Raw genomic sequence first — 22,075 nt, 5'->3', positions numbered from 1 at the left:
TGATAAACAATGGTGGTTTATTACAATGGACTGATTGTTTTTGAATATTGACTCGTAATGATGGATTGTCTGAGATGTCGATTGTGAAGCTTCCTTCATAAACCTGCATTTAAGCAGGATGTAGATCGAAGTTGTCATAGTAACCATTTCCTGTGTCAGTGAGCCAACCGCAATGTGGCTACGGACTCCTGCGACTGTCTATTGACTTGATAAACAAGACAGTGAGATAGAAAGAGAGATAGACAGGTGTTCATGTCACTGTCTTCTGACCACCTGTCACTCATGTGCTTCCACTCCCCAAAATATGTGTGTGCGTGCATGTCTGAATGACTGAGATTCAGATCATAGTGATGTTCCCTTCACTTCACATGCTCCATGTTCTTTTTTTAAACTGAAAAACAACAACTAAATGACCTCTTCAACCATAACTTATAAAGACATGTTTTCTATCAGCTTTCATGTCACCAGATTTACTCTGTCTTTCATGCAAGACCCTACAGCTGTGCTTAAGCTCAACAGCTTAGCATATAGCAAATACCTTTGTATCGTTTCTTGTTGTTCATTATGTCTTTGTAATATGGTGACAGCTGTGAAAAGGCACATTTAATCTGTGAAAGTTTGTGAAAGTCACATTGTAGTTATGGGTAACTTAAAGTCGCGATTAAACAGAAGAAGCGACAGATATATTTTTCTGTATTGTGACGTACATCCGAGTGTAATGGATTACAGGGTGGGGACTTGGTTCTATCCATCAGTAGTGGACTGGATTTTGATGTGGGTGTTGCGTCAAAAATAAGAATGCTAGCTTGCCAACACAATCGCATGGCAATTATTTACTATTTTACATTTTGGCCAATTGGTGGCTAATGGTACACGGCAACGATGTACTAAAAATTTAAACTTTTTCCTTTGTGTTTTTTTACGTACAGACGACAACATTGTCAAAATGTTCCCTGCTCACAAGGATTGACGAAAATTACTAAAAACGTTGTATTCATGCCTGGCCAGTAGTTGGTGATATCACTTTGTAAAGAAACACCACGCACCTATAGACTGAACACATAATACGCAGGTGGAGATGGGTAGGTTTAGGGGTGGGTTTAGGGATCAGGGGGTGGAGATGGGTAGGTTTAGGGGTCAGGGGGTGGAGATGGGTAGGTTTAGGGGTGGGTTTAGGGGTCAGGGGGTGGAGATGGGTAGGTTTAGGGGTCAGGGGGTGGAGATGGGTAGATTTAGGGGTCAGGGGGTGGAGATGGGTAGGTTTAGGGGTGGGTTTAGGGGTCAGGGGGTGGAGATGGGTAGGTTTAGGGGTGGGTTTAGGGATCAGGGGGCGGAGATGGGTAGGTTTAGGGGTCAGTGGGTGGAGATGGGTAGGTTTAGGTATGGTATATCTAAGGTGGATATGTATGGTATGCGGTTCCGGCATCAGATTGTTAGGCTGGCGCTGTCGTCCTCACACTGCTATGACGTATGGTTCTGCGGTTCTACGATCTCATTGGTACGTTTTTATACTTCTTGCACCACAGTCGCGTTAGGTTTTAGGGGTGGCGTTAGGGAAGGACATTTCCATATGATTCACACTGTACGAATTTATGCGTATACTTAAAAAGCATCCTTTTTTCACCTCAGAAATATAGCAAGATTCCGCCCTATATGCTAAATTTCTCTATAGCTCAAAAGCTGATAAACTCATTTGTTGTCTCGCGGATAGATTGCTGTAATGCTCTTTTAGCCAGAGTTTCTAAATCCACACTTAATAAGCTCCAATATGTACAAAACTCTGCCGCCAGGATCCCGACCGGGATCAGGACATGCATGCAATTATATTACTCCTGTTTTGGAGTCCTTGCACTGGCTGCCGGTCGGGTTCTGTGTTGATTTTAAAATTATGATGCTGAGCTGACATTCAAAGCATTACATGGCTTGGCTCCTCATTATTTGCATTGTAAATCCCTTACACCCCAAATCGCAGACTGCGCTCCTCAGTCTAATTTGTTGACTGTTTCACTAACCCGCTTAAGATCTATGGGTGACAGGGCTTTTTCTGTCTATGCTCCTACCCTTCCTCTTGAACTCAGGAAGCTCAGACCTATGACATCTTTAAATCTCAACTCAAGACATATTTTATTTAAACTAGCATTTGCTTGTTGTTTACTTCTTTATTTTTTATTTTTATTGTGCTATGTACTGCTTATTTTGTGCACAGCGATTTGAAGCTGCTTTTAAAGGCTCTCTATTAAATAAAATGTATTATTATTAGTAGTAATTGCCACCTTGATAAAAATGTATGTTTGTCCATGAGATTAGGTTGGAAATTACGAGGTTTTTAAAAATAGAATCATACTCATGGATGAATCGCCAATTGTCAATTTTCATTTCATATAAACTTTTACTATAGGAAATCTTTTTGATTTACCAAAAATACAGTTAGTAATGCACTTACATTTGAGAAATTTTGTAGCACTCAAGTAAGCCTGCATTTTTGTTAAAGCACTTAAATTAATGTCTCCATTATTTGAGCTGTAAGGTTGTCTTAATGGGTTATAAGTGGAAAATTGGATGTAACTTTATACAAAAAAAGTTAGTTAGTGATTTTGTCAAACTAGTTGCATGCCAACATGCATAATGTTTAAGTCTTTTGGCTATACTTTCAAAACTGTATTTTAACATTTCATTATTTGACATGATTCCAGATAATACTAATTATTTTGAGCAGCCTATATTGCTCATGTATCATATTTATAATACTTTAAGTATAAATAATGAGGGAGATGTGTTTGCTGTTTCTTGTAATGGAAAAAGATTAGATGGATATCCGTTACACAGAGGTGTGTGTGTGTGTGTGTGTGTGGGTGGGACAGAATGTTGAATAAAATGTGCTACAAAACCATTTTATCAGATTTAGATTAAACAAGAAGACATACTAATGACGTACAGTTGTAAAAAAAATCTAAATTTATATTGAATGTTATAAAAGAGTCCCTTCATTTGTTTAACTTGTGGGGTCCAAAAGCCTGATCCTTGCCTGAAACTTTTTTTTTCTTTTTTCTTTTTTCCCCCCTCATTTAAACCTGTAAATAATTTCATTTAAACCAAAGTTATGATGTAAAATGAAGAAATATTTAGAATGGGTCACTATTTCTTGGTAACTAAGCAAAAAATAAGCATGCGAAATCCTTTAAGTCTAAAGTATTTTTATTATTATTATTATTTATTTAAGCACAAGATGCTCTTTGAACCATTCTCAAATTACGCTGGATAACATGTTAGCTTCTGTCATTAAAGCAAATTATATGTTAAATTCTAAGATATTCTAAAAATGTATATTTAATATTCAATTAAACTTTTCACTTAAATTATTAAGCTTATAATATAATGTGATGAAAAATATTTTACTAAATAGGAGAAAAATGCTACATGTTTCTACAGTTTGTCATATTATACGGTGTTATAATTTGTGATGAAATGTATTTTATTAGGCTATTTAGAGCTATTTCTGTCAGTGTATGTTGTGACTGTAAAATCCTATCTGCCACCAGGTGGTGGTCAAATCCTGAACATGGGAAATATACATGGCGAGTAAATTATTATTTCTGTCAACACCTTTTAATATTTAATATTTAATATTTATAAATAATCTTAAACCCAGTCTAAACTAAACTAAATTGTTTTATTTATATTGCAACTAGTAATTTCATCTCCCTTCCCATAGGATCTAAACGAAAATAATTTTTCAAGCTTACAAATTAACATTTACCACAAAACACAAGATGGTCCACTGACAAGCCGTTTGTATTCCCATGGATGTGATATGATCTGCTACCTCAGTGTAGTTTTCTCTCAACACAGGGGCGTAATTTGTGGGGGGGTTAGGGGGGAGATAACCCCCCCAATATTTAAATCTATGCATTACAACCCCCTCAATATGTATACCATGATCACATGAAAAAAATGCAGAACCCAAACTTCAACCCCCCCAATGTTCAAACCAAATCTACGCCCTTGTCTCAACATCATGTGAACGTTACCGTCACATCCCACTGAGCGCCGCTCAAACGGTCACACTCACATACACTACTAACTCCCACTAGTTTCACTTTCTCCATGAGATCTGGATGGCCGAAGCGATGAAAGCGCGCTTTCACATCTTTCATTTACTGCGGAGGGATGTGAAAAGCGAGCAGGAGACAGTGAGTACCTTTATAAAGTTTCTTTGGAATTTGTTTAGTTGGAAAGTGTATGTGTGTTAGCATACTTAGCTAGTCGGTTAGCCACTAATAAGAGATTTTAGTGAACGATAGCCCAATTGCAGCACAATTTATTCCCTTTTTATTTAATTAAATTATATAGTTTTCTCTCTTGTGAAAAGTGAATAACGAGTTGTTTATGTAAAGCATTAAAGTACATCTAGATAATTAACTTTTTCTTTGTAAAGTTGTCTTAATGGCTGTGTTTCAAAACCTACCGAGCTGCCTATCAAGACAGCATTTTTGGGCATTGATTCAAATGTTCATGAAGATAGTGATGCCCACAATGCTGTCAAGGTAGCCCACAATGCTGCCAGTTTGTTAATAAAATACTATTCAAATATTAGGCTGTATTCAAAAAGATTATTTGTACGATTAAATGGTCTAAATGGGCTACTGGTCTAAATCTAGGTAAACATAGACCGTAGATGGCGGTTATTTGATAGGTCAACTGTAACAGTAACGTTAGCTGTATCATTTATCTCTATGTAGAAATGGATTTGCTGAGATTGTCTAAAGTAGTTTTGCAATGTACTAAATTCAACATATTGTATCAAACATGACTCAAACTGAGATAGTTACTGCTGAGAATAAAAGGGTGGTGCAGTTTGTTCAGTTCAGTAAGTCACTAATGACACTCAAGGCATTGTGGAGTAAGATTGATGGTGTGTCAGAACTCAGAAGGAACATCAAGAACAAAATGGGGAAGTGTGCATGAGAAATGTCAATCATTTACATAGACTTTAAAGCTGTTTTTGTTCATGGATGAAAGAGGGCAATAAGTATAATTTGTCATTTTTTCTCCCAGCCTGCCATAATGTATTGTGTGTTCACTTTTGTAGAGTTCATTTGATTGTCCGGCTCTTTTAACTTTTTAGATGTGTGTTGCTCAGTGTAGTTTCATTAGGTTTTCCTTTGTGTTTTTGTGCTGCCAATAATTCTTCAGTAGTAGCCTAAATGGAACCACCTCATTTTTAGGTGTGTGTCACAGTCACATGTCCCGCACTCGGTTCCACCTCATGTGACCGGTGCTCCTTCCTTCTTTCAAAGAGTTACTTTACCTATGTGTCTGTGTATGCATACTTTTTGAGCTTTTAATTTTTAACACTGAACTTGAAACCCCTAGTGCATGTGTGTTGTTCTTGCTGTGGAGAAGGGCTGGGTGATATACAGGACAGTAGCAACAAATATTATAATTTCAAAATGTGAGCAAATACAGCCATTGTTGCCAAAGAATTAGTCATTTTCATTTATATGCAGCAATATAAGAAAGCAGTAATATTAATGGTTGAATCGGAATCATCAATCAATTCATAAATGAATCACTAGTCTAGTCCAGGTTTTACATTTACATTTATGCATTTGGCAGACACTTTTATCCAAAGCGACGTAAATTGCATTTAAAGGTACACATTTACATTCTTATCAATTCTTGCTTTCCCTGGGAATTAAACCCATGACATTGGCGTTGCAAGCACCAACGCTGGACTGTTTGAGCTACAGGAAAATTTTAATGGAACTCCATCCATCCATCCATCCATCCATCCATCCATCCATCCATCCATCCATCCATCCATCCATCCATCCATCCATCCATCCATCCATCCATCCATCCATCCATCCATCCATCCATCCATCCATCCATCCATCCATCCATCCATCCATCCATCCATCCATCCATCCATCCATCCATCCATCCATCCATCCATCCATCCATCCATCCATCCATCCATCCATCCATCCATCCATCCATCCATCCATCCATCCATCCATCCATCCATCCATCCATCCATCCATCCATCCATCCATCCATCCATCCATCCATCCATCCATCCAGTTGGTTTTAATGGAACTATTCTTATGGTTGTAATTTATTATTATTTTGTTTTATTAAAATTAAAAAATAAAAATGTTTTATTAAATTATATCGTTTTAATGTTAATGACACTATTCAAATTATTCTATTTAATTTTATTCTAACATTTTATTAGGCTAAATTATTCACATAAAATAATCAAACCTTTGAACTTTTAAACTATTAAAACTATTAGTCTGTCATTATTTTATTTAAGTTGTTTATTATTTTGATAGCCTAGGCTAAATGTTATTGACTTTTAAACAAAAAAAAATATTTGTAGGTCATAAAAATGCACGTATACTAGTAATTATACAGTAATGATGTTTAAAACTTTTCTATAAATAAATATAGCTTTTAGCACAACTATCCGGACATAAACTGCAGTTTATCTCATTATCAAATGACTAATTATGCTGTTTTAGTTGAGTGGTGATTGTGGCGATTAGATTACATCATTGTCTAGTATTTCCCTTCTTTTCCTGTGACTTGACCTCAAAAACCTGAACTTTGAGATTGTGGTCTTGTGAGTGGGTGTGCGCTGTGGAGTAATGGGTAATGTATGCTGAAAATCCTTTTGTGTTCTCACACAGTTGTTTTAAAAGTCTGTAACAAAGTAAATATGACAGATACATTCATTTAAATATTTGTAAAATGTCACAGATTTAAAGAATGTTAAAGTAAATTATCTTTGACATTTGTTTGTCGCTCTTTTCCTAAAGTTTTCCACCATTGTGTGTGTATAGGTGTGTGTGTGTCTGGACAAAGTCAAAGCTGTTTTTTTTCTCCGGGTTGGAGCTGTGTGGCATTTCCCAGACTCCCTTGTGTTCTGTCTATCTCTCTCCCCCTCACTTGTTTAGATGGTAATGGGTTTGGCGTGTCATCAAAGTGCTGAGACAAGCTATTTTTTTTTAATGATCATGCCAACAGTAAAGACTTTTAAGCTGTTTGTGACTCACCCAAGTTTTTCATCAACTTGACTGTCTAGGTATATTTAGTTAAAAAGGTTGATTTGACTGGTTTAAGTTGTTGTATGAGTCCAGATCTCTTCGCTTTCTGTGCTGATAATGACCTGAGCTTCACCAAAGCTGCTCGCCACTTTCACTCGTCCATCGCGGGACAGGAGCTGTTTGTTAGGGTGTTTTCTGCTCTTAGGTGTTTATGCCAAGCTGAAAGGGTACTGACTTCTCTTTATTTTTGGATTACTCACTGTTCCAGCCCTCCTGACTTCCTCTATGTGAGTGAGTGTGTGTGTTACTAAGTAAGAACAGACCATGTGTTTGTCTGTCTTAAGTGTTCTTGGGCACAGAAAACCATGGCTGGTTGTTCACGACAGAGAGGGACGCATAGCACAAGTCTTACTGCATCAAACAGTGAAATATATGAAAGGTGGCTACGTTTGAAAAAGTCATGAGCATGTCTAGAGAAATTATATTTTGATTGAATTTCTCTAGACATGTTTATTACTGTAAGTGAGAATTAAATGATTAAGAATAATGGGAATTACAAAACTCAAGTATCCAGATGCATGCATTACAGTAATGAGAATTTTGAGGGAAAATGTGCTTAACTGTCTTGAAAATATTTTAGTATAATGTCACAATGCAAAAAATAATCCTAATGGTCATTTATTTATTATTTAAAATATTTTTTTCCCCCATTTTATTTGGTTTATATGACCTAGACATGTTTTCGTGAGATTCACCCATGGGACACATGCCATATTTCCAGTCTTTGGCAGGCTTGTATCTTTAAGCTGTAAGCAAACCTCCACACAAGCAAACACTGTTACCCGAGATAAAGCCATCCCAGAGAGAGAAGAGAAAGGAGGAGGAGGGTATGAGAGATTGTAACTTTGCTGTGTTTCTGAAGGTGATATTCCTTGAAAGATGTCATGGTGCGGTGCTTTGACTGAACCACATTGTTCTGAATCAGCATGGGAGGCGGAGCCAGAGTCAGCTCTAGGTCCCAAAACAGAGGAGCAGTAAGAGAGGGAGTAACAGAAGAGAACAGAGAAAGCTTTGAGGGACTTACGCTTAGCATTTGAAGGTACAGAAAAGTGAAGGTGAGGACGCAGGAAAGTGAAGAAAAAGAGAAATAGCTGAGATTGAGGGATGAGGGAGAACACAGGAAGGTGACGATCAGGTTTGGACATGCCTTCTCTGCGTAGATGGCTGAGTCAGGTGAGTTATATGAGTGTGATTGTGAGTGTGTCAAGGTCATTTTGTCTATTGTTGTCATTTATGATCACAACATTTCCAATGTAAAGTAAATATCCGTATCATTTTATTTGTTATCAAGAGTCTTTAAAGCTTTGCTGTTTGCTGGTCATATGCTTGACAGCTTGGTTCCCATTGGTGTCGTCTTCAACGATTAGGCTAAGAGCAAAACTTTGACCCTTGAAGCAGTTCTGAACTGTGTTGTGTGGTTAGTTGGATGTTTTATTTTTGCCTTTTAAATAGACATTATAGTCTGCTTATGCATAGTTTTAGCTAGCAGCCAATTCTTTTCTGATATTCCTGTTTGCAACAGGCTGTTATGCAAGACAAGTCTTGTTGATACTTGAATATAGTCCTACAAGTTCATCATCTTTGGCACAAATGCTTGCGACCTTGATTTATGAGATTATTAACAAAAAGAAGTGTCTTGTTTGAAGCGGATTGAAAGTCTAGCCTTTTTCAGGTCCAGTAAATATCATTAGACCATTAATGATCTTCTGCTTTTTCCATTGCAGAACATCATTAACTAGAGTTCTGTCATTTTCACCATTAATCCAGCACTGCAGCCAGACTGATCTGTGAGAATTAAGTTGTTGGTCACATTTATTCCCTTTCATTTGTTTTCTTCTTGTCATCCTCTTCTCATAAAAGATGGCCAATGAAATTACTCTCACACTGTGGTAGCAAATCAAATTATAACGCTGCACTAAATGGATTAAACCAATTTTTGGGTGAACTAACCCTTTAAGCAAGGTAAAAGCAGACCTTAAAATTAGATGAGGCATTACTGCTGTAGCTTTATGAAATGCAATTATACAGATAAAGGCTATTCGGGTTATTTTGACTGGTTACAATTGGTAAAAGCTTACGAATCCAAGTTCTGATTTACTCAATGGGCAATGACAGATATAAGTGTTAAACTGTAGGCCTGCTCTGGTTTCAGACTGGATCTGGATGGCATTTGAAGTCAACATGAAGTAAAACTTGGTCATTTTTTACCTACTTATAGTTCACCCAAAAATGAAAATTCTTTCATCAACGACTTGAGGGTGAGGAAATGATTACAGAATTTTCATTTCTGGGTGAAACACCCCCCCAAACCCCAAGAAAAAAGAAATGAAACGCCCACTTTTTATCTAATTATTATCATGAATTGATGGATAAAATCATGATTTTATCTTACATTGAATGTTTTATTTCAACATGAAATTTTTGAAAGTTAAATTGGTAATAAGATCTTATATTTTGGATCTGAAAGCATTAGACAATGGTTGAATGTACTGGATTCACAGTAAGACTTGAAATGTGTTGATCATGATGAGTCAGTATCCATCACAGTATCCTGTTCTTGTATCCTGAAATTCTGATGATCAGGCCTAACCGTCTTTACATATAACATGCACACACTTTGACTCACACATTAGAATCAGACCCAGGCACATAAAAAAGAAAATGCTTTGACATCTACACTCAAGGTACCACATGCATTGGATTGGTTTCTGACCAGTGCTCTAATGAAAAGCACTCATTTAGAAACATTCAGCTGTGCGATTTGCTTTGATAAGCCAAAGGGTTTGTACTGGATTGCCCACATAGAGGCCTTTTGAAGAGTTCTTTAGCTGATCACATGACTGGGCAACATCTCCACATCTATATCAGATAGCTGAGAGTTTAATACGTTCAAACCAGCACTTTCTTTTCTAATTTATTTTCTTTTCTCCCTGTGTATATATCATATAGAGATAGAGATAGGGATAGATATAGATATAGATATATAGATAGAGATGGATATAGATATAGATATAGAGAGATGGATATATATATGTAGAGAGAGAGAGAGAGAGACAGACACACACACACACACCACACACACACAATGTGGCCACAAAACATATTTGCACACTTTAAGCCATAATTAAAATATCAAACTAAGTTGCATCTCCAAACAAATGTTGCAAGAGCTTTTCTCAGAACTAATTTCACTTTTAACCAGTTTCACCCAAGGTCATTTGTTGTAACATTTGAGAAGCAGAAAGTATCTAATTTGTGTGTTAATTTTGAATGGGATAACTTGTTTTGTGATTTCAAAATGTAACAAATGTTTTGCCTGAAAAAAATGCAACTGGGTCATTCCGTGTCAACTCAACCAGAGGTCCATGGCTAACATTTTTGATTTTGTTAATATTTTTTTCTGTAGTAATCAGGAGTAATCCACTATTTTGTAGAGGGGAGTCAAAATGTCAATTTTCACCTGAGATTTGGAGCTAAATTAGAGGGGTATCAAATTTATAAATTTATTTTTACGAAAAGATCTGTTGGTCTATTAGTAAAATCTGTTGACTTTAGCAATCTTTGTTTCATTATATGCCAACGGTGAAAATAAGAAGTATCAAATCAAAAAATTTAGTCAGGGAAGTTTCTGAAATTTGGTTGATTTGACACGGAATGACCCAACTAGCTTTAGATGTTGTCTTCAGGCGTTCTTATTGCTTTGATAGTCGACTAGTTGTTCAGACAACCCATAGACTACCCAGTTTTGAAATTAAAATATGTAATTTTACTGATCCCATGCATCTTGCTTTGATATATTTGTAATGCTGTGTCATTTGTGTGTTTTTACACTGTTTTTGCGACATGTCCACCAACCCGATTCTTGCAAACCCGAGCATGCAAAATAATCCACAGGCAGAGAAAGGCTGGTATGGGTTGCGTTTCCCATAAAACGACGATAGGCCTATATCACGAAAAAATTGAAAAACGGAAGTACGTCTTTTAGTAGGGATACAGCTCTTCCGGTTAGCTCTTTACAATGGCGGAGTCCGATAGATACCGCTGGACCAAATCTCTCCGCAACCTGCCTGAAGTCACATATGACGATGTGGTTCGGATGGTAAATGAAAACTCTCAAGTGGAAAAGCGTGAAAGCTGAGGCATGGCTGTCTACGTCCTGACGCAGAGCAACCCGGTACACTACAACAACAGCGGCGGGCCGTTCGCCAGTTAGGTAAACGTTTCTATGGTAACAGCGAGTTGGACCAATCAGCAGATGTTGCTGCTACGCTTAGGATTGTGGGTAGTGTAGTTTTTTTTTCATAAGATCGCGGGCAAAACATGTTTTTCTTAAAACAAGGTTGATTTCATACGAACTTAGGCTAAAGCTTCTACAGGAGCAAAAACCTTCGTTTCACAACCTCATAGCTCCTGGTCAGTCTACCTCGGATGGTTTAGACATTATGGCTGATAATATAAATCCTTTAGAACCGGAAGTTCTGAATCCCTACTACGCGTTCTGGAAGCAGGAAGTGTGACATAGGCCTATTATAGAACTCACTGCTTAACTACCATTGTACAATTCATCGTTGATGAAATCAACTAGCTAGTCACGACTGTTTTCTGAAACCGTACCACGTTGGTTGATGTCACGCAGGTGTAAGAGTAATAACTTCTTTTTTAGTAATCCGTTTGAGACCGAATTAATGCCATATTTTTTGCTAACATAGCATCTATTAGCATCTGAGGACTAATTCTTCTTTTTTTTTTCAGTTATTTTGATTTATTTCCAGATTCAATCATAGGGCCCTATTTTAACAATCTGAAATGCAAGTATCAAACGCGAAACGCAAGTAACTTTGTGGGTGGATCTTGGGCGCTGTTGCTATTATACCGGCGGGATAAATGACTCTTGCGCCCAACGCAAATCTAAAATGGGTTGGTCTGAAGTAGCTTCATTATTCATAGGTGTGGCTTGGGCGTAACATGAAATAAACCAATCAGAGCGTCATCTCACATTCCCTTTAAGAGCAGACGCGCTTGTTCCATGGCGGATTGCTATTATAACGGTGGATTTGCCAGGCGCACACCAGGAGCGGTTCACAGCTAAGGAGACTGACGTTCTCGTCAGGGCTGTAAAACACAGAGAAGTGACATTGGGGATGGGAGAAACCCACCCAAATTAGCTTCGGTTAAACAGGCGTATGATAATTTGGGCTAGATTTATGCCTATGTGTTTTCACCATGGTAACTGTCGTTTAATTATTAACCCCAAAAGGCCACTTTATTTTCACTTTGTGTTATTTTTTTATATTTTAACTGACTGTGGTGGCTCATACCAACATTGTATTAACAAAAGCTAGTTTGGGACTGCTATTTAATAGCTTTAGCATAGGCCTAATGTTTATTTCTTAGTAGTCTTTACTATTAGTCATATTCTTACAATTTATTAAAGGGGGACAGTGTGTGTTCACAATTTTTAAGTAAACATGTATAATAATATGCCTTATATACATATACATTACATATATATATATATATATATATATATATATATATATATATATATATATATATATATATATATATATATATATATATATATATATATATATATATATATATATACAGTGTTTGTGTCCAGACAAAGAAACACTGACAACAGAAATTATAATGGGGATAAAAAAAGAAGGCTGTCTATGAGGTAAATATATCTTATTAGTGAAATATTAAACAGAATATAGTAACGCCTGTGGTGCGCCAGCTGATAAGAGAAAAACGCGCAGTGGATTGAGCGCGCAAGCGGCACAGACGCGCGAGTTGGTCGAGCGCATCAGACGTCAGTGGAAAGTTTGTAGTTCAGTCGGATGTCAATGGCAAAGAAAGTAAAACGAGGCATGTAGCTTATTAACGTTAACTGACCAGAAAGAGAGAGAGAGAGAGAGAGAGAGAGAGAGAGCACTTCTGTTGAATGCTCTTGATTGCTGATCGTTCACTCAGCACGTGTTATTTGGATTAAAACTAAATCGTATATGTAAGTAAAACATGAACTGTTACCTTATTTGTGTTTAACGAGTGGTTGCCTACATTATTACAGGACATTTGCAGGTCAAGAAGTTACATGAACTTCAAACATCCAAAGCGCGCGCCCCGAAAACCATCGCCTCAGACAGGGCGCGCCTCCTCTTTTCGCTGAACCGCCCCCTGGGAGTGCAAATTCATTCCCTAATTTACCGACGTGCGTCTGTGGAGGGAAAAGTCCGCTGTGCGCGGGTGCAAAATAGGAATGATACATGCGTTGGTGTGTATAAAGTCAATTGCGCTGGGTGCAAGATAGGGCCCAATGTCTTTTTCTTACACAGGCCTACTATCTTTTTCTTACATAGGCCTACTACAGCATGTACGCACATGCGCACTCTTCAAAAACAGCGCTTTAGATCTCTTGACAAACTAAAAGACCTAAATTAAATTTTTATATTATTCAAAATGAAAGCTATAAATTGTACTGAATGTCAGCAAACAAGAAGCCATGCTTCCAACCATTGGTCGAGAGAGGTCGTTACCGTCAAGCAACTTTGCAATGCTGTTTGTGAATATTCGTTGAAACTATGATTTCGGGAAACACTGACTCGTTGAACAATGTTGATAACGACAGAACTTGCGACCATAGATGGCTGTCGATGCTTTTGGGAAACGCACCCCTGATTTTTTTTTTTTTTTGCTCTTTACAAGAGAGCATGTGAAAAAATCAACAAAATCGGTTACAGCATCTTTATCTGGGACGTGTCCAAGTTTTGGTGCCACTGCACATACAGTATAGTCAGCCTTCCAGAAGCCTACTACATATTACACTGATTTTGACCCCTTAATAATGTTTATTGCCCATGAAAGACTATCCATAGTGGTGGCAATATTATATTTTCATAGTTTCATAGACAATACAAGAATCACTAGATTGTGTTGGAACTACATTGAATTTCTGGTCACATGCCTGTCCCATTCAGTGCTTATGAAACAACTCCAAATTGAGCTTGTACTATAGCCTGAGGTATTTTCCCAATGTTCGCTGTTTTCTCTTGGGCCAGCCTGTTTGACTTTTTGTTTTTTCTATGGATGTTGCTGAAATAGCCTTTAACTTAGTTCTGCATACCAGTGAATTAAGATTTGATTAGCAGAAAAATAAACTGTATCTAAATTCTGCAGCTGTCTGAGGCAGCAGACACACTCTTTTGCCCTTTACAGAGTGGTGAACATTTTTTTTCTGTAGTCATTCAGTGAATTAGATCTGAAATGACATGTTTTTAATACCATGATTTGTCAAATATAAGTACATAGGCGTGATGGGATAAATGCTGTGTAAACATGTTATCAAATTAACATACATAAGTACACCTGAGTTAATTTAACTCAACCTGTGTTTGCTGAGAATAACAGAATACTCAGCCTTTGCTATTGAATAGATCCCTCTGTTTTTTCACCCTTTTAAAAAAGGATTTTTTGGAAAATGCCCAATGTAGAGAATTATCTGGGTTAGTGGTAGGGGTGTAGCGGTTAGTATATAACCGTGAGACCGACGGTTATAGTTGAACACCGTCATTACAACTCTATAACCGCCAAAACCGTGTTAACCCCCTGAGGTCGACGGTATCGCCGGCGATACCAGCTCGCTTTTTTTTTATCAGTGTAAAAGAAACTCATGAATACTCTGTTGACTTTGATTTTCCATAGGAGTTCTATACATCAATCGATTCTGTTAAATGTGTATTATTTTTGTGTATACTCACAATAAAAACATAGTGTTGTGCTTTTCGACAAATAAAGAAAAATAAACACGAAGCGAGTTCTGCCTTCTCTCTGTCCGTGTAGTCCATTCTGAAACGCGTCCGAAAATGAACCATAACTCAGTGAATACTTCTCACACATACACGTGATATATGTCTTTATGAAGCTTGAAATCTCTTCTTTTAAATGAAGTAATTTATATAAAAAACAAATATTCTCATCTTGTGAAATCTGTATTAAAAGAGAGCGATTCCAGTCGACCTAATTAGAGCTAATTCAAATGTAATGTGACTCCGCCCACGGAGAGCGCACGCTATTCAAACGCAAATGGCTGAGGTAATCCGCGCAATCCTGTGAACGCCCCCATCAGCTCGAGAAAACCAAAACACAAGTTTATTCAGAACATTACTTGCTTACACCGTCTTGCAGCGCTGTGAGGAATAATGAGGAATATGAGGAATACGAGCTGAGGAATACTAGTAAGTTTTTCCTTCTCGGGTTTCTGTTTATTGACGAATGAACGGCATGCGCTCTGTTTTTTCTCCATTATGGACGCGAGCTCTAAAAAAAAACACTAAAAGACTTTCAAACTTTCACAGAGACCTCAAAACAAAAAGTACAAATCCTTTCTTTAAAACGAATTTCGTTTTGTATCAATTGTATCTTAATTTTAATAATTTTTTCATTAACAACTTTCCTGGATTTAAAGTAAATAAGCCTATCGTCAACGAATGATGATGTTTTAGCAAACTGTATTGCTATACTGAGATGAGTAAAAATCGACTGAAATATGTTGAAATAAAATGTTGGCTTAGGCATGTGCCGGTATCAACTTTTCATGCTGCGATTAATTGATTGAGTTTTTACCACGGTATACGGTATTATCACGATATTTTAATTGCTCAAGAGAAATGAATGGATTGGTGGGGGGGATGTAGAAAAAAAACTACTAATAGTTTTTTAATAAAAACATTACAATAGTGATTGTCAAAACATTTGGTAACTAAATAGAATTTTACACAATTTTCACGCTTTCAATTCTTGGGATTTGATTTCAATCTTGATTCAGTATTGACTTTTTGGATAAATATTAGGTAGGCTACAGTAGATAGACGTTAATTTTTCTCAAGAAAAAATATATCTCACATAATGCTTTAAACATACAGAGAGCCCTGTCAGCTGGTATTATTAAAGGTTAAAAATTAACTAATTAAATTAAATATAATTTGGTTTTCATTGTAATAACAATTATGACACAAGTAAAAATATAATACAAATGTAATATAGTGCACATATTGTGCAAAATACTCCTCTCTATAGCTATTTTTGTCTAGTCAACTAACGTGTTGGTCATTAAATGGCTTTCCTGAGGTAAATGTAACGTTCTGTGACATAATTGTTCACCTGCAGTTTTATTAACCTCTTTCCGTGGTTGAAAAACACTGAATGATCGATATTATGTATGAGGCATACCTTTCGGTAAGTTGTAGCCTACTGTAACTTTAAATAAAAAGTAACAGATGATCGGTTGAACTGAGGCGCTACAGTGATCTGTCAAGTCACATTTACAAGCACCAAAACAGTATTTATTGTCTGAATTTCGTAATAAAATGGACAGAACATGAGAGCTGAGAATTGTTTTCATACCATAATAACCTGCTCTGTCTAGTCTGTCGGTCTCCGTGTCCTCTTTGCTCCGCGATTTTTCTCTGCGTGAGAAACTGCATGTGGCGCGAGAGCGTTTGAAAAGTGTAAATTGCGTGAGTCTCACGCTGAATGCGTATTGACAGCTCTGCTTTTAGAAGGGGGATAAATCGTCGGCAGCGTGCCTCCTTCCGCCATGCTTCTTCTCCATGTGAGGGTTGTTTACATTAGACTAGAGTGCGCACTGCGCCGCATGCACACAGTGCTAATACATGTGGGGATTGTTTACATCAGAGCGCGCACGTGTTTCGCGCAGCATACGCAGTGTTTGTTTAAGCGGTTGATGGAAAATAAGCTAATACGCGTTCTATAAATATAAATTCTGATCTATTATTTTTCACGGTATTTTGAAGTGCCCACGATAACAATATCGTGCATTTTCATTACCGCGATTTATCGCATTACCGAATACCGGCACATGCCTATGTTGGCTATTTGTATAAGCAACGTAAACTGCAAATTAACATTTATATGCCCTAATATTTCATGAAAACAACTTTACAGTCAGGCGAAATATGAAAGACAACATTTTGTTTAGTAGATTTGGGTACTGTTTTTACTGTAGAATATACTGCCTCGTCAAATAAGCTTTTGTTTAGCAATTTTTATATATAAAATAGCCTAATATTTTTGTCAAAAATAAAGTCATCAACTAAGATGTTAGCTGTTCCAATGTTGGCTATATTCAAAGTAATGAATACATAGATAAAATGTAGGCCTATAATCTTTCTTTTTTTTTACAAAGAAAGAGTACACTTGAAATATTGTTGAAATTGTAATTATTGTTGTAATTGTAACCTTTTTAATAAAATAGCACAACATATGTACAAGATAGATGTAAGCAAAATCTTAAATGGTCAATATAAGTCTTCTTCTAAATATATTTTGTCCAAGCATTGTGGCTCAGCCAGTTTCACACCTGTGTGAATGGCTCATCATTATACAGAGTCATTATGCAGAGTGGGTGGTAATTCAGGTGAAAACCACTCCTCGTTCACGCCCCCTCGCATATTGGCTTTCTAAGCAAAACCTGTTTTACATCAATTTAAATCAATGTATGGTTTTATTTGAACGATAAAGCAAGACTATTTTCACATAATTTTGAAGAAAAAACTATAGGCGACGACATCCATTGGTCAAAAGTCTTATTGACACATATTTACTATGTGTTTTGTGGCCTTATTTCAGAAATTTTATTTTTTATTTTTTTCAATAACCACGCATAAACATTATTCTCTCAAAAATGAAAACATGTACATACACATGGCTCACATATTATGGTAGCCCTGTTTGTGCTTTATAGAGTGAATTTACACCTTTGCCATTAACCCTCTGGAGTCTGGGCTGTTTTTGGGGCCCTTGAGATGTTCTGACATGCCCTGACATTTGTGCTTTTTTCAGTTGCTTATAAACATATTAATGGCAAAGGTGTAAATTCACTCTATAAAGCACAAACAGGGCTACAATAATATGTGAGCCACGTGAATGTACATGTTTTCATTTTTGAGAGAATAATGTTTATGCATGGATATTGAAAAAACTAAAAACTAAAATTTCTGAAATAAGGCCTCAAAACACATAGTAAATATGTGTCAATAAGACTTTTGACTAATGGATGTCCTCGCCTATAATTTTTTCTTCAAAATTATGTGAAAATAGTCTTGCTTTATTGTTCACATAAAGCCATACATTGATTTAAATTGATGTAAAACAGGTTTTGCTTGGAAAGCCAATATGCGAGGGGGCGTGAACGAGGAGTGGTTTACACCTGAAATTACAATGTCCCATCCCACTCTGCATAATTAGCCATTCACACAGGTGTGAAACTGGCTGAGCCACAATGCAAGGACAAAGGATCTTTTGAAGAAGACTTATATTGACCATTTAAGATTTTGCTTACATTTATCTTGTAAATATGTTTTGCTATTTTATTAAAAAGGTTACAATTACAACAATAATTAGCCTACAATTTCAACAATATTTCAAGTGTACTCTTTCTTTGTAAAAAAAAAAAAAAAAAAGATTATAGGCCTACATTTTATCTATGTATTCATTACAGCTAACATCTTAGTTGATGACTTTATTTTTGACAAAAATAGTAGGCTATTTTATATATAGAAATTGCTAAACAAAAGCTTATTTGACGAGGCAGTATATTCTACAGTAAAAACTGTACCCAAATCTACTAAACAAAATGTTGTCTTTCGTATTTCGCCTGAATGTAACGTTGTTTTCATGAAATATTAGGGCATATAAATGTTAATTTGCAGTTTACGTTGCTTATACAAATAGCCTACATTTTATTTCAACATATTTCAGTCGATTTTTACCCATCTCCGTATAGCAATACGGTTTGCTAAAAAAATCATCATTCGTTGACGATAGGCTTTTGACTCGCGATCTTTGCAGTAGGCTAGTGAACGCACCGGATAAATGCACATTTATTAGGCTATAGTTTTTTTGTTTTGGATGGTTTTGTTTAGAAACAGCTTTCTGTAAATATATTTCACATTTTTTAGACATGTGAGGCGAGTAGGCTCATGATTCATGATGATCTCCAGTTCAAGCACCTTATGTTGTGATTGCCTATAGGCCTATTTACTTTAAATCCAGGAAATTTGTTAATGAAAAAATTATTAAAATTAAGATACAATTGATACAAAACGAAATTCGTTTTAAAGAAAGGATTTGTACTTTCTGTTTTGAGGTCTCTGTGAAAGTTTTAGAGCGCTCGCGTCCATAATGGAGAACTGTCAGGTAATATTGTTTTTTGCCAGCTGTGGTAAACAGCGCGCATCTATGCCGTTCATTCATTCATAAACAGAAACCCGAGAAGGAAAAACTTACTAGTATTCCTCAGCTCGTATTCCTCGTATTCCTCATTATTCCTCACAGCGCTGTGTTGTAAACAAGTAATGTTCTGAATAAACTTGTGTTTTGGTTGTCTCGAGCTGATACAGGGGGCGTTCACAGGATTGCGCGGATTACCTCAGCCATTTGCGTTTGAATAGCACGCGCTCTCCGTGGGCGGAGTCACATTACATTTGAATTAGCTCTAATGAGGTCGACTGGAATCGCTCTCTTTTAATACAGATTTCACAAGATGAGAATATTTGTTTTTTATATAAATTACTTCAGTAAAAAGAAGAGAATTCAAGGTTCATGCCTGTGTGTCTGAATGCCTGTTTGACTGAGTATTCACTGAGCTACAGCTCATTTTCGGACGCGTTTTAGAATGGACTACACGGACACAGAGAAGGCAGAACTCGCTTCGTGTTTATTTTTCTTCATTTGGCAAAAAGCACAACACTTTGTTTTTATTGTGAGTATACACAAAAATAATACACATTTAACAGAATCGATTGATGTATGAAACTTGTTTTGTAAAATCAAAGTCAAAAGAGAATTTCGGGTCTCAATCAACTCATAAGGAAAAAAATCGAGCAGATCACGCCGGCGTGATCTCCGACCTCTGAGGGTTAATATGTTTATAAGCAACTGAAAAAAGCACAAATGTCAGGGCATGTCAGAACATCTCAAGGGCCCAGAAAACCGCTCAGACTCCAGAGGGTTAAAACATTTTTTACAAACATTTTTTTTTCATAGAGAATGTTTAAATACTAATTAAAAACAATTGTTAACAGTCTGTGTTATTAATGGTTTGCGTCGTTTCCAACTGATTCTTTGTCAAGTAGCCTACCCCTTGACCGACCGCCAATCATTTGAGATAGAAATAAAAGCTATGATATAGTGATATGCCATCATTATGAGATTTATTAAACAAATGAAAAACATTTGCAATAATAAACATTAGCAATGAACATTTGCAATCGGGAGACATGGTTTTTACCACTTAATGAAGTTTTGTTTTGTAAATCGTCAGACATGATTTTTACCACTTCATTAAGTTTTGCTTTGTAGAAAGCCTTTCTTTAAAGCGAATTTCGTTTTGTACAAATTGTATCTTAATTTGAATAAATGTTTCATCAACCAATTGCATGTATTTAATAAATAAATACAAATATAGGAGACAATATAATAATAACCGTGACTTGAAGGCTCCGATGCGCCGCGTTCACTTGCATTGCATTGTGAAGTTGAACTAGAGAGCATCTCATCGTAAATTAATGAAACTCAGCGTAGGCCTATGCCTCATACATTAGCATTAAATATCTTTGCTGCTGCATCCTTTCTAGAACAGACAAGGTTAATTTTTAATACATTGTTAATTATTTTTTACCACAGTATTCTTTGACCGTTCAGATGAGCATTTTAATTATTCTCTAGATAATCTCATATTCATAACAGATAAAACTAGCCTATAGTAATTCACAATGCAAAAATACACCATGTAAGACTTCTAAGAGATAGCGTAGTTCTTGTAATATAACAAAGTATTATCTTTTATAATAGTCCTACAATGAATATTGTGAGGAAATGTGTGAAGTGTGAGTCTGTCATGTTTTTTGGAGACGTGGTTTCGGGTAGGTGTGCTTATGTGTCTGTCACATTATCACAGATATTGAGGTTCATACAGTAGTTCTGAACCCTCTGCTTCTGGAGTGACATTTAGACTCAATTTTATTATGGTAATGTAACTGAAAGCTAATGAAATCATATTCCCTCCACGATTGTAATGATGTGCAATGGAAAGATTCAATGGATGATTCATGGAACCATTGATGCCAATGCCAGCCTTTTTTTAGAGTATGACTGACTGAGAATAGAGCATACAGTTGCACTGGTAACTGAAAACTTTTGTGACTAGTTTACACTGTTTACTTGACCTCATTCTTTTTCTCTTTCACCTCTGTCCTCCAGGTTCCAGAGATCATCAGCACTCTCAGGCAGGCCGGCAAAAGTTCTGCCCGACAAGAAGACACTACCTCTCCTCTACCCAGCAACGATCAGCCAGATGCCTCCTGCTCCACAGCAATGACGGTCGATGCAGCAACAGCCTTTGCTAAGAAGTTTGAGGTGTTGTTCTGTGGGCGAGTGGTGGTGGCCCACAAGAAAGCTCCTCCCGCACTGATAGATGAGTGTATTGAGAAGTTTGGACGTGTCAGCGTCACAGGCTCACTTGCAGCAGGCATCAGGCGGGCGTTCTCGCTCAATCAGGTTACACTCAAATTTCGTATTTCGAAATTGTTGAACACAATACAAGATTGTGGTTATAATACTAGATTAAACTTTCTGCACCAGGGTTTTTTACTGATGTAGAAAATCCTTTTGTTATGTGAATGTGATTTAGCAAAAGCTCATAAAAATGTCTTTTTTTTTTTTATTCTTTTTGGTTAATGTGGCTTTCCATATGTTAGAATCATATCATATCATTTTTCAATCAGAACTCAATCAAAATCTGCAATAATTAAATAAAACATCCCTCCTCACACTTTATGGACTTACTTTTCTAGTACTTTCATTATATTATATTATATTATATTATATTATATTATATTATATTATATTATATTATATTATATTATATTATATTATAT

At 36.5% G+C, this 22,075-nt stretch overlaps 1 protein-coding gene across 7 annotated transcripts in view; it reads left to right on the top strand.

The window, feature by feature from the left end:
- tbc1d1 (TBC1 (tre-2/USP6, BUB2, cdc16) domain family, member 1) overlaps positions 1-22,075 on the top strand; it is a 76,356-nt gene that overhangs the window by 5,020 nt on the left and 49,261 nt on the right. For 4 of the 7 annotated variants that reach the window (XM_081362140.1, XM_081362139.1, XM_081362137.1 and 1 more), the window contains exon 4: positions 21,399-21,695. In XM_081362140.1, coding sequence (XP_081218266.1) covers positions 21,399-21,695 — 297 coding nt within the window. Of the gene's footprint in view, positions 1-4,042; positions 4,191-8,092; positions 8,286-21,398; positions 21,696-22,075 lie in introns of those variants that run through there. The other 3 variants (XM_081362143.1, XM_081362141.1, XM_081362142.1) reach the window with 2 other exon arrangements.

The sequence above is a fragment of the Scardinius erythrophthalmus genome (genome assembly GCF_964197995.2).
Source record: "Scardinius erythrophthalmus genome assembly, chromosome: 3".
Lineage (NCBI taxonomy): Eukaryota > Metazoa > Chordata > Actinopteri > Cypriniformes > Leuciscidae > Scardinius > Scardinius erythrophthalmus.
Note: the sequence above shows the minus strand (reverse complement) of the source record. Positions and strands in the feature narration are given on the sequence as shown.